Source organism: Malaclemys terrapin, chromosome 4, assembly GCF_027887155.1.
Source record: "Malaclemys terrapin pileata isolate rMalTer1 chromosome 4, rMalTer1.hap1, whole genome shotgun sequence".
In the NCBI taxonomy this organism is placed as follows: Eukaryota; Metazoa; Chordata; order Testudines; family Emydidae; genus Malaclemys; species Malaclemys terrapin.
This window is the reverse complement of record NC_071508.1, coordinates 86,603,984-86,621,979: the sequence shown is the minus strand read 5'-3', so window position 1 is coordinate 86,621,979 and position 17,996 is coordinate 86,603,984. Positions and strand designations below refer to the sequence as shown.

The window sequence follows — 17,996 nt, the reverse complement described above, 5'->3', positions numbered from 1 at the left end:
TACTTGTGTGAAGAAACTGAATTACATTTGTTAGTGCCGTGCAGAGGTCCAGAACTGTACCAGAGCAGGGGTGCTGCGGTTGGCATTGAAGTGCATTCAACTGAAGCTGTGTGGAGACTCAATGTTAGATATGAACAAAGTGTTGTAGGTCAAGGTTGAGGAATAGTGCCAAGGCTGTGTGGCGGTCTCAATCCAGAAAGCAGGAGGTGCTGCGTATCAAAATGAAGATGAGTTAGCAGAGTAGGTAATTGCAAATGTCCAGTGGCCGGCCTTCCATCTGCAGGGGAACTTGAGAGGTGTCCAAGCGTTCTAGTGTCCAAGTTGCTCAGTTGAGATTTCTTCCTCTTTTTATACCCAATTTGTTAGTATTGCATAGCTTGTTCATCAAAAACAACTGCGGAGCGGAAGCTAAGTGAAGTGTGGAGATTTCCAGCCTAGAGTTTCTATCAGTTAACCAGCTGTATAGCAATAGTTAACTGTTGTCAAACTTTCCATCTTGCAAAACTGCATGCTTTGGAAAAACAACTCATGCCAGGAGGGCACAGGGTCATGTTTACTCCTCAAGGTCACTCACTTTCTCCTCCCCTCCTGGTCTGATAGTTGTGCTAAGGTCAGAAAGGCCTCCTTTTAGCTGCTTTCAGCAATAAGCATAACAATTGGTTTTCCAGCTGCTGGCAATGGTTTAATCATGTTACTGGGCTCTGGACTACCAAAAATCTGCTCCTATGCCACTCTTATGGAATGAGAATCCAGAATCTAACCATCAGTTTTAAGAAAATTTGAAGTAATTGGAACTGCATCGGTTTATACCAGTTGAGGTTCAAGCCCTATATTTCTAATTCTTAAGTTTTCAGAGAAAACTTCCAAACATGAACCAGCTTTAAGCAACATAATCTTGCCCACTTGAGACTGCAAACATCCTGAAACAGTATCTCTGAAATATATCAGTGTCTCCTATTAATCTCAATTGGATGTTAGCTCTGAAACATAACAATAACAAAGTACATGTGGATATTGACATCCAGCTATTATGCATGCCCCACAATCCCAAACAACCTCCCAGCATGCCAGAGATGCAAACTGTGTCCTACCCAATTTCCTAAACCTCTGACACCTTTTACAATCTGCAATTACTATCCATGTCGGTCCCAGGATATTAGCGAGACAAGGTGGGTGAGGTAATATTTTTTGTTAGACCAATTTCTAAACAATCTGTTCCATCTTGCATTTAGCTGTGATGCTCAGAGTACATCTCCCAGACCTGAAGGAAGAGCTCTGTGTGGCTCAAAATTTTTGAGCTTGTCTCTGTTGATCCAATAAAAGATATAGCCTCACCCACCTTGTCTCTTGAATATCTGCAGATACACATTGTTAATACCAAAAAATCTGTGGCACATGGAAGATTTCAGAGTAGTGTAAAATAAATTGAATTTAGTATTAAGCCAATAACACCAGGGTTACTCTACCAATTTTATTATTAATGTTCATATTTAATTCAGTTAAAATCTCCATTTCTGAACGTTCCTGAAGCTACTGCACAATTTCTAGTCCACCTCCTCGAAATGTCACAGCAACTAGGAGGTCTTGCAGTAGAAGGTAGGTCCAGTTTGCCAATTTACATGGGGCTTTACCAGAGCTGTATATAGGCCCCAGGACTGGAACACACAGGCGAGTTGCATTTTAGGAGTGAGTTGGAATGGGAGAGCTATAGTGTAAAGACCTCAAACTTCATATCTACACCATACCTGGCTTTAGCTAGTGGTATCAGTTTTTGCCTTTCCTGAGTGAATTCTCAAAAATATTTAATCATTCAAGTAGTTATTTGGGGGCCCCAGGTGATCCTTCTCCTTTTAGGATCTAGTGAGAATAGACTCTGAAAACCCATAGAAGGTTTTAAATGTAGAGGCCTGAGTCTACTCAGACTCCTTTCACTGCTGATCTTCTGACACATCATCTGTGCTGCTGACATTCCATGGGAGTTCCTTTGAAATCAGTGCAGGACATACCTCATACATTACACTATATACCAGGTGTCTGGTACATTTAGGAGAACCGCAGATGCATTCTTACCTATTGTGTTCTGCTGGAATGGCCCTGCTATTTTCAGTAGAAGCACATCAGAGAACACAAACACTTATAGACACAGAAGGACAATGAGCTACTGCCAGACCCCAGGCTGACTGCGCGGTCATGTATAGTGCCACTGATGTTTTCATGTTAGCACCAAATCATATGGCTGATATTTCCTTTTCAGACACTTCACTGAAACTTGAATAAAAAATATGAATCTGGAAGTATTGTCTAGTAGATGTAGTAAGGGATCGAGAATCAAGACTCATGGTTCTTTTTCCCAGCTTTGAAAATCAATCCACAATTTAGGTGGGTAAATTCAAATGTTCACCGTAACCTTTCTTGGCCTCCGTTTCACCATCTGTAAAATGGAGGTGCTAATACTGATTAGTTGTCTGTACAGTGTTGTGAGATTCTTGGACTGAAAGAGCTATAGTAATAGGTAATGAGAGCATTATCATTATTTAACCAAATCTTCATATCATCACAACCCAATCTTGAGATGCCAGTTGCACAGTTTTCTATTTGAGGGATGGGTGAAGGGCAAACTTCAGTGATGGAACTAGGGCTCAGTTCCTATTCAAAGGAGGTTTGCTATTTTCAGCCAATATAAAGCATTTTATCGAGATCTTGGTAAGATTAGTTTGGAGGTGGTTTTCTTGAGTATTGGCCACTGTTTTCTAGGGATAAAACCTAGAAAGGGTCCAGTTGAATCTTTCTTTGTGACAACTATGGAGACTAAGGAGATAGAGGAGGCGAAGGGGGTATCAGGTAATCACAGTCAATGACAACAGGAGGACCATACTGAGCATTTTTGGAATTGGGAAGTTATTGTTCCTTACAAGGCTATTCTCTCCTTTCTTATCACCTCCTCCTACACTCTAGTATTTCAGCCTGTACTAATCTTGCAGGACCAAATAACTGCATTTGCAATGCATAGTTGCAATGCAGTAGCATCCTTGTGAGGTGGGGTAGACTGTGTGGTACATGTCAGTGCAATAGCATCATGCATAGGTGCAACTGGAAGCCAAGAGACCTGTGAAGACTCAACACGGTGGCTCATTGTGACATCTACAGCCCATCTGAGAGTCTAAATCTCCGTGAGCGAAGCTTGTGGGGCACAGGATGCACCTGTGAAAATCAGAACTTCCCTATGAATTGTTGGGGATGATGCCTAGCAGCCTTACCCCTATCTCCATTGGTCCTAGGGTCAGTGCCCATTTTATAAACACTCTTTTCCCTGGCCAAGTTCTTCTCAGTGAACCCCCTCACCGCTGCTACTGCCTGCACTCACATCTGACATACAAGAGAAGATCTGACAGTGCATCAGTGTATCAAGGCCTTCCTGTTTTTGGCAAGCCCTCTCCACTTCTACAGAGTGTGCCTCAAGCAGGGACACTTCCAACTGATTTTGGGACAGTTTGGCTCATCTCAGACCCTGATATCAGGAGTGACAATCCCCACACGTTTTTCCTGTCCCTTACCCACTATCCCATCCCAAGTCCCATCCTTCTGCCTTCGCTCATGGGGGAGGGGGAATACTTCTAAACACAGAGCCCTTGGGACGCACTTGTTCTCTCCAGCCTCATTCTCATCCTGCTGCTACTGGGCATGCTCACAAATCTGCACCAAGCATGCGGCTACAGAGAGCTCACACGCTGCACTAAGCCAACTTCATCACTCATTTAAAACTGTCATCTGCAAATAGCCTTTGCGCCATCTCCAAATGGAAAATTAACTCTCTTCCTGTTTTCTTCTTTCCTTCTTTTGTTTTTCGTTTCATACAGCGCTGCTACTCACTCAAGGTAAGACTGCTTTCACTCCTTTGCTCTATCGGTGTGGCTTTGATTTCATTCTCTTCTTCAGTCAGAGACTTTTGTGCTCATGCTCATTGTATCACAGTTACTAGTGAGGCTGTGTACCCAAGGAGCAGATACATTTAGCATGCACCAATTATTGAAACATGAGGTCAAAACTCAAATCCAAGGGTTTTTTTGCCACAAATATAAGGGAAATGATCTTTCCTATAACATACAGCTGAACCTACAACTCCTGATAGTTTAGGACATTGGACACCTCACCTCCCAGTCCCAATCACACACCTTCCTTTCTGCATCTATAGTGCTTACTTACAATAAAACAGAGTGGGCCTAAGTGTGGTATTACCCCCAGAACTCACAGTGGAAGGCAGCCCAAAGAAAACTCCTGGAAGTTTGGGTATAAGTTTGGGCATAAGTGCCTCCTAGAGAACAACTGATGTGCCACCAAGAGAGTGCAGTGTAAACCTCCCCAACACCGAAAGGGGGAAAGATCAGGACAGTATGCCCTGCCTTGCTAAGCTCACATTGTAGTATGGGTTATTCCTTCTGTATTTTTGTTATCCCTCCAGTTCCAGGTTTGATCATGGTTGAGTTTGCACTAAAGAACTCTTTGGCACAAGAAGCAGGCACTCGAAGGTGCAGAGAAGGGCTTGTGTTTTTGTTTTTTAAATAGAGTTGGACAAAAAAATTTCTGGAAATTATGAGTCCTGAACTGGACTACAACTATCAGGAAGTGTCACTGCTTGGAACTGACAGATGTTAACTGCTGTGACAGAAACAGCTCTGCAGAACACCTGGAAGTGCTCTGCAAGCCACCAGTGCTCTACAGACCACAGCCTGAGAAGTCTTTGTTCTAGGAAGAGTTTACGTTGAACCATTCATACATGTTCATCATGCCCAAGTTATGGTGGCATTCGGATCAAAGACCATATCCAAGACTTCATTGCAAATCAAGAGGAAAATATCTTTATGCTACCACCTTCAATTCCTAATACTCTAAGGCAGATGTCCATAGAGCAGGGCCGGCTCTTGGTTTTTTGCCACCCCAAGCAAAAAAACAAAACAAAACAAACAACAACAACAAAACGGAATGCCGCTGCCGAAGGGAAAAAAAAAGGCTGGAGTGCCGCCGCCGAAGCAAAGATGATGCCTCAAAGGGCCAGAGTGCCGCCCCTTGGGAAGTGCTGCCCCAAGCACATGCTAGGGACGCTGGTGCCTAGAGCTGGCGCTGCCATAGAGTATGTCCAGAATCACAAACGGGGCTAATTAGAACATAACTAATGACAACAAAGGTCACAGAATCCCCAAAGTTCAGTTCAGGATGCTTATGAAAAAATGTTCTGACCTGCTTGGGCTGGGAATCCTTTAAGAGGCCTTTTTCTCCTATGAATTTTGTCAGTTCTTCAACTTCAGCAGGATGGGAAATGAGTCAAGTGCAACCTTTCTCACAGCAATTTTGTTGCTTTTAATTCACTAGCCATTTAATTTGATCAGAACCTCTGGAACCAAATAATTTGTATTAATATAATTTCCACTCTGTGATCAAATTTGATTGCTTTTGGCAGGTATTACTGGGTAATTTTCACCAGCTATGGAAAGTTGCTGTTCAGTTAATGAAAAAGGGCCAAATTTCTGACCTGGAGGAAGTGGAAGGGTCCAGAGGATAGGGTACCCTGTTCCCCCTCAGTCACACCCGCCAGGCTGTCTAGAATGCTATGTTTATCTAATGTCAGGTCTGTTGTGTGCAGCACATGAATTCTGTGCAGAGCTGGGCTGACATCACTTGTACCTTGCATGTGTTTAAAACTACAAATACCAAGATAGAAAATATCCAGACCAATATCAATAATACCCCCACCCCCACATAGCAGAAACACACATTAGAGCACCACTCAGTACCAATCATGGCTAATAAGGAGAGATGGAGGTGACATTTTCACTTAGTCCGTGTCATGTTAGATTTAGGAAAGGCAAGCATTCAAGAGTGTTTGTAAAAATTACATTGAAAACTACATTGGAGCTTGTCATCTACCCCACCCCTGGCTTCTCATGTTACCTTTTCCTACCAAGCGCCTCATCTCCCTGCAGCTGCCACACTGACCTGTCTTTGAGCCGGCGGGTACGTCTACACCCGTGGCTGGCCCTTGTCAGCTGGCTCAGGCTCAGGAGGCTTGGGCTGTGGGGCTGTAAAATTGCAGTGTAGATGTTCAGGCTCTAGGACCCCACAAGAGGGGAAGGACACAGAGCTCAGGCTCCAGCCCAAGCCCCAATGTCTACACCATAATTTTAGCACCCCGCAAGCCCAAGTCAGCTGACGTGGGCCAGCCATGGGTGCTTAATTGCAGTATAAACGTACCGGAGTGACCTAATGGCGCTGTCACGTGGCCCCCTTTTGGACTCTCCCTAGATGTCTCACATTTCTCCTGGTGATTCTTGTTTCTCTTGTGTGTGTATTTCATGTCTTCCGCCCACCATTGTTTGCTCTCCAGAAACCCAGCAGCTTTTAGGGCCAGGGCACCTGCTGCTCTGTCTCTTCACTCCTCCAGCACAGAGCGCTGATGTCAGGCTGGCTTGTGACTAGCGAGGAGAAAAGCTCAAGTGGTTAGATATTCACTTCTGTCTGTATACACACTAGAACTCTGGATGCGTATCAGAGACACAGATGGCCCAAACCGAGACCCCCAGGTCCAAGCAGCCCCTGATTTTGGGGAAGTTCATATCTTTGCAGCTAGCCTCTATGTGTTTGCAGCATGGGGGTGTGCTGAAATCACACAACAAGGAGCTGCCTAGCAAGATTTCCAATAATTTTGGTTTGAAAATCTCATGAGAACAACTTTTGGGGGCATTATTGGCACTGCTGCTCCCAAGCCTGAAAGTAAAGAACCATGTGAAAAATTGAAAATATTTTTTTTAAAAATGAGTTTGCATTTGGATGAACTTCGGGCACATGTTCAAATGAGTGCTTATTTGAGCCAAACTAGTTCTGCAATCCAGACTTGTGACTCAATGAACTTTGACAGGAACTGTTTTAGGATGCACCTGATGGCTGCTAGATTAAAGTATCTGATTCTGACTGCATGACATGAATGTGTTGGGTTGGCCTAGAACCACAATTTAAGTTTTTAGAGCTAAGGTTTTTATCAAACCTCAGACCAACACAGATGTTTCTGTAAAATTTTTATAATTCTACTGCTCATATTTTTTTGTTTTCATTTAAACAGTCCCTGCAGTGTTTGCAATGGAAACAGCACAGTTAGTGTGTGAGATTTTGAAAGGGAAACTGAATATAAACAAATGTGAAACTGACAAATATATTTTCATCCTACAACATAAGAGAAATGCACAAGGCAAACAGCATAAATAATGAAAAGTAAGTGAGATATTTAAAATCATCTTAGGTGTCAGTACACTTTTAACATGTTGATTTTTAAATATATGATTAATATTTCAACAGCATTGTTCATCCAAAGACCTCAAGTGTAAATTGAACCACAAAAACCTCCTGTGAGGTGGATGAATATTAGCCCCATTCCACAGATGGAGAAACAGAGGCCAATGTGATTTCCCCAAGGTAACCCAGCAAGTTAACAGCAGTGACAGAAATAGGACCTGGAACCCTTTGCTTTAACCACAAAACCATGTTTTCTCTACTTAAAGTAGCTATTTTTGCAGCACGCTCATTTTCATCACTTTGGAGAATTCATTATTCTTATTGGTCTTATTCTTATTTTTGTTAGTTATGGGAAATGACTACTCTGCATAATGTTAATATGGAGAAATGGTGATGGTATTTGATAAATTTACTAGTTATTCCTATAGGAATGTCTGACCGTCCTCTTTTGTCGGTGAATATGGTAATTTTTACTTCTGCCAAAACTAGGGCTTGGTGAGCCAGTTCAAAGTGAGAGAAAAACCTGGACTTTTAACCTAAATCTCCAATTGAATCCAAACCTTTTCTGACATTCAAAAAAGTTAGGATAACTTGTTTGCTTCATTAGCTTGGATTTTTGCAATTATCTCTGTCCTTTCTGGTGCTGTCTGGGTTCAGAAAGAGACATGTCAGATTGCCATGAGCATGATTGATTGTGTGGTAATTGCAGCATGACCAAAAGCAGGAATTACTGGAAATCTTACCAGAGCCTGCTGTTCTTGTAAGATTTGCAGGCTGAGGAGGTTAAGATAATTGATTAGAGGCTTGGGGAAGCATCCAAATGTTTGGGTGCATATTAGAACTGAGTATCCTAACCTCTATTCACTCATTACTAAGAAAATGTCTCAAAGTACATTTTGGTTATTAATGAATGAAGTCTCATGCTGCTAATCCCAGCGTGAAGTAGATAAGTATTCATATCCCCATTTTACAGAGCAAGCGACTGAGGCACAAAGTGGAAAGTTGATTTGCCCAAGGTCCCATTGCGAGTTTGTGACAGAGCCAAGAATGGAATAGTCTGCTGATGCCCTGTCCGGTGCTACAGCAAAACAAAATCCTTCCTCTTGTAAGGGTGCAGATTCTCCTAGCTCAGATTTAACAAGCTGGTACATGTAATGCCAGATGCATCACATCTCAAAATAACCTTCAGTGGCTATCTAAATTCACACTCCCCCTGTTGTTAGAAAGGCACATCGAATATTCAGTGCTCAGAATGTGAGTGTGAGTGTGTGTATGTTCAGCTAACAGACATATCATTATGCTAATCTCAGAAACGAGATTATCTCTTAGCCAACAGTCTTCCCCAAGTCCGATTGATCGATAGACTTTTCTCAGGGGAGCTGAGCTCATTCGTGCCCAAGATTTATTTTACTTAGCTGGGATTTTATTATAAGGCAGCTGCAAGAAAAAGCCCATTTTAATTATCATTTCAGTTTCTTCCTAACACTGCATTCCCCAAAAGAAGTGAACCTCATCTGCAGAAAAACCCATTCCAGACATGGGCATTAGGTAGCTCATGGGATGGTTAATGAGCTCTGTGAGAGCCCTTTACCTCTAGGTTGCTGGTTGGAATCCACTCTAGTTCAGAGAATGACTAGAAGCTGTTACCAATTGATGGCTGTTTGATGATGTTGGTGTATTTTCTAATAGACAGATGTCCATGTTACAAGTGGCTTAAATGGCTGCCTTGTCTTCCATCTCAGCAGAAAAGCCAAGGATTGAATGGACCATGGAGGCTGAACTGTCCTTTCCCCTCCTATGACTCTCCTGTCCTTCTCCCTTGTCACGGATGCAGAAATTTATCATCTGCTCCCCTCCATGTCCCCCAGTGATGCCATCCATCCCATTACCTGATGTCCCTGGGACCCAGTCACATCCTCTCTCTTATTCTTCTCCTTAACCTTTCACTCTCCTTTGACTCTCTCCCCTCACGATATCGAAGTGCTATAATCTCTCCCTTCTGAAAAAAACGCCCTTTCCCTCACTTGCCTCTCCAACTACCACCTCTTCTCCATTTCATCTCTAAGGCCTGGTCTACACTGGGGGGAGGGGGGAAATCGATCTAAGTTATGCAACTTCAGCTACGTGAATAATGTATAATGTGTGAATAATGTGCCACAAGTACTCCTGTTCTTCTTGTAGCTGAAGTCAACGTACTTAGATCTACTTACCCAGTGTCTTCACTGCGGTAAGTCAATGGCTGACGCTCCCCCATCGACTCCGCCTGCGCCTCTCACCCTAGTGGAGTACCGGAGTCAACGGGAGAGTGCTTGGCGGTCGATTTATCGCATCTAAACTAGACGCAATAAATCAACCCCCGCTGGATCGATCGCTGCCCGTTGATCCAGCCGGTAATGTAGACAAGCCCTAAGTTAATTGAACGTGCTGTTTACAATCTCACTGTCGGGAGTTCCGCTTCTCCAATTCCATCCTAGACCCTCTCCACTCTGGCTTCAGTCCCATGCACTTCTCTGAAACTGCTCTCATCAAAGTTTCTAATGACCTCTTCCTGGTCAAAGCTCAGAACCAGGACTCCATCCTGACTGACCTGTCTGCTATTTGCCACACCATCAACCATGTTCTTCTTGAAATCTTGACCTCCCGGGACTTCCATGACTCTGTCATCTCCTAGTTCTCTTTCTCCCTCTAATCATTCCTTCAGCACGTCCTTTGGAGGATCCTCGTCATCCCCCTCCAGCTTCCTACAGAGGTTCCACAGGGCTTTGTCCTTGGTCCCTTTCTCTTCTCCCTCTTCCCCTTATCTGCAAACACAAATTCAGCTTCCATCTCTGTGCAGACAGCTCACAGATCTACCTCTCTACTCCAGACCTGTGTCCTTCTGTACAAACTAAAAGCTCAGCCTGTCCCTCTGACATCTCCTTGTGGATGTCTAGCCATCAGCTCAAGCTCAAGATGGCCAAAACCGAGTTCCAAGCCCTCCCCACCACGTCCTTTCTTGATCAGTGTGGACAACACCACCATCCTGCCTGTCCCTCAGGCCCGTTACCTGGGTGTCACCTTCGAGTCTGACCTCTCGCTAGGTCCTCACATCCAGACTGTATTTAAATCTTGCTAATTCTTTCTGCAGCACATCTCTAAGATGCAGCCTTTTCCTGTCCATCCACACAGCTACAATGCTCATCCAGGCTCTCATCATCTCACATCTCAATCACAGCAATATCCTCGTTTCTGGCTTTGACAAAGGCAATATGGCCTCACTCATACCCATTGAGAATGCTTCTGCAAAGATCATTTTCCTATCCCATCGCTTTGCCCATGTTGCTCCTCTTTTGCATTCCTCCACTGGGTTCCCTTTCTCTACCCCCATCAAACATAAGCTACTTGTTGTTACTTTCCAGGCCCTTCATGACCAATCCCCACTTGACCTATCATCTCTGATTCACTATCAAAAGGTCCACTCCTGCCTCCAGTCGGCCCATCATACCAGCCTCCGACACCGACTGGTTAAATTTTCTTTGTGCTTTCTCCCGGGCTACCCGCCCCCCATGCTTGGGAGGAGCTCCCCATATACATCTGCAAACCTACCTCATTATCCACCTTCAGAACCCTCCATAAAACTCTCCTTACAAGTCTTCGGGCCTGTCTCTTTCTCTGCGTTTGGACAGCATAGAGCCCAGTGAAGCCCTCACTTCAGACTGTGGCCTCTAGCACTTCTGCAGTACAAAGACATACGCCCTGTGTCACAGACTCACAGATCGTGCCCACTCTTGGCCCCGTGCGGTCCGTGGGGGGTGCCCCTGTTAGTGAGACAGCCCTTCACGGGGGTACACTCTCTCCCGGGGTCAGGCCCCTCCACCTCCTGGAGCCACACCTCTCGGAGCCTCAGCACGTCTGTCTCTGCCGTGGGCCCCCTCAGGGAGTCCACTTGCTCTGGACCCCCCGGGCCTTCACCCCCAAAGGGGTTGATGCCACCCTGTTCTCTAGACCGGAGTGACTCTCAGCCAGCATAAAACAGGAGGGATTATTGAGAGTTGAACACAGCACAGGAAACTCTCAGGGCCTCAGGCCTGGCCTCCCTCAGCCCAGCACATCCCAGTCTCTCTGCATCCAGGTGGGCTCTGCCTGCTCCCCCTCTCCAGCCCAGAGCCCCCTTGCTTCCCAGCTGGGCATCTGAGATCACCGGCCCCAGGCCCCGCCTCTGTCCATTGTCTTCTCTCCAGGTAAACAGGGTCGTAAACCGGGGCCTCCTCTCCTCGCTTCTGTCCTCTGGCTGGAACCAGCTGGTTGGGTCACTGGGTCCTCACTCTGCAGCCCATTGTCCGCCCACTGGCCAGAACCAGCTGCGTCTCCTCAGCTGGGCCTCCGGGTCGCCAGGTCACCGGTCGCTGAGGTATCCATCCTCCAGGCCATCGGCTGGGTCCCCAAGTCCTCTCTCTGGTCCTCTGCAAAACAAACTCCCTCTCCCCTCACCTCATTAAACCACTAACACCCAGGGAAACTGAGTCCCACCTCCTCCGCCTGCCAACCATTGAAACCCCACCGAAAACAAGAAAACCCCCCACTTCGTCACACCCTGCTGTGCCCTGGACAGGGGCCAGTGGAGCCACAGCCCAGCAGCTAATCTGTGACGTTAGGTGGAGGATTGTGTCCCCTCACCCTCCAGCATAGCTACACTAACCTGTGCTCCTGGGCCATAGGAAGGGCCTGTGCCCGGGACACAGGAGGGTGGGGGTAGAATGTGGCTCTTAGAATAAAAACAGCAAAAGGAAAAGCCTCTTGGCAGTTCTGTTAAAGAGCTACACTTGCTAGAAGGAAGTGAGTGCTACTGGGACATGAGATGGAGGAAACTCCCTTGCATGCACAGGCTGATGCTGACCCAGCCAGGTTCTCTCAGGTTTCCCCTACAGGTGACAAGCATTTGAGAGAGCAGGTTGGGGGAAGGGATGCTCTGAGTCTTCTGCTGGCATCTCCTGCAGTGTCACTTTATTCCTTGACACTAGCTGGTGCACAGCCAAGTGGGATACACATTGTGCTTCACACTGGCAACAGATACACGGAAAGCCTTAGAGTGCTGTCCTGCAGGACTGAGATTACTACGTCTCTGTTCGGTATCACCTCTTTGTCTTTGCACGACAGCTGCTCTGCCTCCCTGCCCCTCACCCAATGTGAACCGCACTCCTATTACCTCGATGTGTCCCCCAATTCCCTTGAGTCAAGCGCCTCATCCTCCCTGCCCAGGATGGATTGGCCATGCACCCCATCTCTCTCTCTCTGAACCATTTTTGCTTCTTCCTCACCCCTAGTTGAGCTCCCAGTGCACCCCACCTCCTTCCTACCCAGGGACGATGTTGAGAAGCGATGGCAGGGGCAGCTGGGTCACATTGTATGGGTAGGTCAGGCAGGTGAGGGTGTTTGCAGCCAAAAAGAGACAAAGTGCCTTGAACTGCTGTTTCTAAGACTCGTCATTTGCATTTATTTCACAGCAGCTGGAAATCTTCCATCTTCCCCAGTTAGCATCCCCAACCCCTAAAATCCCTGTGAATTAGACAACTCCCAGGCGATGCCCAGCTGATTAGCGAGGGGTAAACGTCATGAATGTAGCCCAGCTTCATCCAACCTCTTTCCCCTGTGGGGGTCTCCACATATTTTGGAGAACCTGTTTTTATTCTAAATGAGTGTTATTGGGACATTGGATTGGTAGGCACCTGAGAATCAATGAGTCCTGTCCCCTGCTATTGCAGGCAACCCCGTTTCCACAGATGTCTCTGTCCTTCCCAGTTCTGGCTAGTACTAGAAGTGCCTAGAAGGGTTGTGTTCCCAGTATTTCCAGCCTCAAATGCTGCAATCTCACACTAAGCATGCTTGACACTGCTATAGTGCTGTCCATGGACTGATCTCAAAGCACTTCCCAAATATCAGTGACTTAACCCACAGGATGCCCCTGTCGGGTTCCATGGTGCGGGTAGGGAAACTGAGGGCTGGAGCATTAACGTGACAGAGCGAGTCAGTGGCAGAGCCAGGAAGAGGAGGCCTCAGAGAACTGACTCCCTGCAACACGGTCTCACCTTCCTCCGCGGAGAGAGCCTGACATTTCCAGACTGGTTTAGCATACTGAATAATTCTGCATAAGGCTTTGGGGTGTTTAGTGAAACTCTTTGTCACTTACCATTACAAAGCATTTTGTCCCGTGGTAAGGCCATGTGGGCAGATTGTGACCCTGAATCAGGAAACAGTCTATCCATAAGTCTGCATTGCCATTCACGTGAGCTGTCATCATTAACACTGACTGCCTGGGAATTGTTCACATCCCCATCACTTCCACCCTCCCCACCTGTTAGATCTTGTCTTTTAGACTCTGGGCTCTTTGGGGCAAGGATTGTCGTATGTTTGTACAGCACCTAGCACAACAGGGCCTAACTTGGTTGAGACCTGTATGTGCTCCCACAATCTGCATGTTAAATAATAGGAATAATGTTCACATTCGCTTATGTTTAGACTAGAAGGAGTTAGGAGGAAGCCTTTCCTCCAGCCTTACCCATCTCTAAGAGACAGAGGAGGGAACCCAGGAAGAATTGCCAGGCTCCTTTTCTTGCCTGGTGTCTCCCGACCTTATCAGGCTAATTGGAGTTGACAGCCAGGAGTCCAGGGTGCAATCCACATTGAAAGCTGCGTGTTGAGGCTGATACAAACAGAAATCAGGACTGGTTAATAATTAAGCTGCTGTTTGGCAGCGTTCACCTTGACAGACTTGACCTGCCAAATTAAAAATGGTCTTTCTTTAAAAAAAACTCTCATAGCTCTTGTTATTTTTCTGCTGAGGAGGGGAGGGGAGAGTTTTATGCACTCAGATGTAGAGAGGCACATGAAGGTAGGAGCATTTGACCATATACCTCCTCCTGAAGGCATCCCAAATTTATCCAATGAGCTCTTGGACACTGCAGCAGGACATACACCCCCTGCAGGGAATACTCCTCTGGGTTCAAGGACCTGTATTTTAGGTCAACCCAGATTTAAATTTAACTTTGGTATTTCCTGCCAATATAGCACATACTGCTTAGAACAAAGGACAGGGAGCCAGAACAACTGGGATCTATGCCCAGCTCTACTGTTTATTTGCTCTTTGGCCTTGAGAAATTCTCCTCCTTGCTCAGATCCCACATCTGTAATGTAGGGATAATAATAGTTTTCTGCCTCACAGTGAAGACACAGGTTGGGAGGCTTATCAGAGAATCACTGAGATGGGAGAGACAGAGGGCTTGTCTTCACTACTGGGGTAAGTCGACCTAAGTTACGCTACTCCAGCTACGTGAATAATGTAGCTGGAATTGACGTAGCTTAGGTCGACTTACCCCAGTGTCTTCTCTGTGCTGAGTTGACAGGAGACGCTCTCCAGTTGACTTCCCTTACTCTTCTCGGAGAGCTGGAGTACTGGGGTCAACCGGAGAGCGTTCTGCCATCGTTTTAGCGGGTCGTCACTAGACCTGTTAAATCGACCCCTGCTGCATCCCCCATAGAGGAGACAACTCCTGAGAAGGTGAGATGTGTGTTGGTTAAGTCCTTTTTGTGTATATTAGGCATAATGGGCAAGACGGCCTCTTTTCCATGGACAAATGGCATATTCATACCGCTGGATCTTGGCACGGCATTTGAGACTCCTAGTCTGTGCCAATTACTTAGCCTGGGTGGACAGGTATCTCTGAGATGACACCAACCCTTCTTCTCAAACTGAACACTCAAGAATCAGGATAAGCAACTACTCTCTGCCCTCATCTGTGGAGTCCCAAAAGTTTCAGTCTTCTCCTCCATCTGATTTGGCATGAAGGGTGCATGAAGCTGCAGGAAGAGATCATATAATAGCACAGTCTCAGGTGACAACTATATGCAGATGATGCCTAGTTCTACATTTCTTTAATATACAACACTATCAGCACCATCTCCCAGAAACCATGGAGTCATCGACCCCTGGATGAAGAATAGTTGGTTGAAACTCAGCGTGGAGAAGATGGAGGTTATGGTGATGGCTAGCAGGAAGCACAGTAGAAGTGAATTGCACTCATCAAGAAAGACCAGGCCTTTTTGGCCTCTTCTCTGTTTCTAGATGTCTAAATGGTTGCAACTTATAACAATGCCCTCTTCCATCTACAGGTGGCCCACACACTCAGCAACACAGTCCACTGAGCGCACAACACCCAGTGCTCCACTGTGTGCATTGCCTCCTGTGGAACACAGAATCAAAATCAAGGTTTTTAGTCCTGATTTCCAAAGCCCTCCAGGGGATTGGCCAAGGTTACCTGAGGATCTGGCTCTCTCCACATGACCACGACTGCCATTAACAATGATATTACAGCAGAACAATACAACTGTGAGACACATGAGTGTAGGAGACAGAATGTTCTTCCCAGCTGCCCGTCAATTATGGATCTAACAGCAGAATGACCATGGCCCTCATCACCCACAGAACAAATCACAAAACTCGCTTAATTTACTTAGATTTTCCACAATAAATAAAACAAACAAATAGGAGGGAGAATGAAAAAACAAAGCAATAATTTGTTTTAAAAAATCTGAGACTTGAAGGTGGCTCAGCTACCATGGTGATGAGCATGCTATAACTCTTGGATTTAGTGCCTAGAAATGTTGGTTTTTCAGTCTTGCTACCAGACAGTGAATTGGTCGTGTAGGTGGCACCCACAGAATATGTTTGGGTGTCACTTACAGACATATGGTGAGTATGATACCATTCAGTTGATACATGTGACTCATACTGTCAACATTGTAGATATCAAGTGTCCAGACATAAGATTGCCACTTAAAATAGCATGGAGAACTGGTGGCAATACAGAGGCAGAGTTAAGATTGTTTGGGGTCCTCCAGCTCTGCACTTTCAGTACTTTGAGGATTTTTTGAAGTTTAAACTTAACTTAGAATTTCACTGGCTTTCCAGTGTTTGGTTGGTTTTTTAAATACATATTTGAGGCTTTCTTTTCCCCTTCACTTATTGAGACATATCGTGAATCATCTAGGAATTTCCTTTGATGCTTTCGTTTCCAAACATTTTCTACTAATTGTTCTGTGACATGAGCCTCTTAATTTCCTATAAACAAAATGTGCAATAGGACATGTAGCAAAGGGCCAAAAGGCAGGGCAATGTCCTCTGGTGCTGCTACCCTAACCTAACTGCACTCCTGCTTCTGCCACTCTGTGCCCTTTGGTATCCTCTCCCCTCACATGGTAACCTGTCCTGTGCCCATTGGCTCCCAGCACCTTGTCTCTGAGCTCCACTATGCCTTGTTACTGCTGTTTTTTTGCCAGTTGCTGCAGTCTCTGTTGCTCTGTGCAGTTTACCAACTTATTTCGATCAGCTGAAAAGAGGATTGCCAACTGTAGAGCTTGAGAGGTCTGCTGCGACATTTTGAAGTACATTATTGATTTCAAAAGATGGATGTATTTGTGTCTGCTTTTACGAGGATTAATGTAGTATCAACTGCCTTAGGATTCCTTGTGTATTTCATAAACTCTGCAGGCCTTGTAGGGTTTATAACATTTGCAATCAATCTGGCAGGGTTTGTGAGTCCAGGCAAGGTTTATAAAAAGAGTCCATGCTGAGTTTATAATTCCTATATGACTTCTTGTGAGGAATAGGAGATCTGCTGGAATCTGTACAGGATTCATAAACCCTCATTGTCTCTGACATTACCTGGGGTGTTTATAAACTGTACAAGAATCCCTGAGTAATTCCTGCCTCAGTGCTTGGCCAGAGCAAGACTCCTCTGTGTTGTATCTTCCCACTTCTTAGAGCCCTCCCACTCAGTCTCAGAAAGTCAGCAGTCTGAAATTTGTGTGGTCAAAGTTGCCACTTGCAAGGACTCTTAAGAGACATCCTGACGCCCCTTGTTGATGAGATGAGGCTTGTCAGTGGGGATGACGCTGGTGTCAGCTGCACCATTTTGTAGATCTCCAGATTTACTTGTTTGAGGGTGGTTGGTTGATTGGTTGTTTTATGAAATTCCTTGAAACTCGTGAAATAATAACAGTGGGATGTGTCCATTAGTCAGAGCAGCCTCCAAAGTCTGGAGAAGGCTCTCAGCTCCAGCCTGCAGATCAGAAGGATGCAACTCATTAGCAGCAGGAGATGTAGGAACATTCCCTCCAGCAGCCCCAACATCATCGGGAGACTCCTGTTGACTTGCACTAGTAGTCATCTCCGCAGCCCAGGCATCAGAGGGAGAATCCTACACTGGCTGTCAACAGGAGAAGCAACAGTACCCATTTCAGCAGCCCGATGAGCAGAAGGTGGTTGATGCTGCTGACCTAACCGCAGGGAGCAGCAGCAGTAGTATCCACCTGGCAGCAGCACTGGTACCTGTTGGCCAGAAGCAGCAGTGTCCACCTCATGAGCGGCTCAGGAACTCAGAGCAGGCACATCCTCTGTGCTAGCATTCAGATAATCATTTCTGGCCTCTTACACTGGATGCCAATTCTGGTTGGCCTCCTCTGACTGTTCAATCGCTTGCTGCTGGTACATCTCCAGCCTAAGCCTCTAGCCCGCCTGCTTTGCTGTTGCTGTTCCTGCAGCATCTCTTGGCCCCTCTGCTGGTTTCGCCCACCCTTCTGCAGGTTCCTGCTCTCTCCTATACAGGGCACATCCCACTCACCAAGAGCAGCTTTTCCACAGCAAACCACATCATGGGCTTGTGCCATCCTAAGTTCAAATG

General features: G+C 45.9%; 1 protein-coding gene across 5 annotated transcripts in view; it reads left to right on the top strand.

Moving 5' to 3' along the window:
* SLC8A3 (solute carrier family 8 member A3) overlaps positions 1 to 17,996 on the top strand; it is a 210,883-nt gene that overhangs the window by 170,588 nt on the left and 22,299 nt on the right. For 4 of the 5 annotated variants that reach the window (XM_054028666.1, XM_054028665.1, XM_054028668.1 and 1 more), the window contains one exon: positions 3,858 to 3,875. The exons of the other annotated variant lie outside the window; for it this stretch is intronic. In XM_054028666.1, the coding sequence (XP_053884641.1) occupies positions 3,858 to 3,875 (18 nt within the window). The remainder of the gene's footprint in view (positions 1 to 3,857; positions 3,876 to 17,996) is intronic. 5 annotated transcript variants of the gene reach the window in all.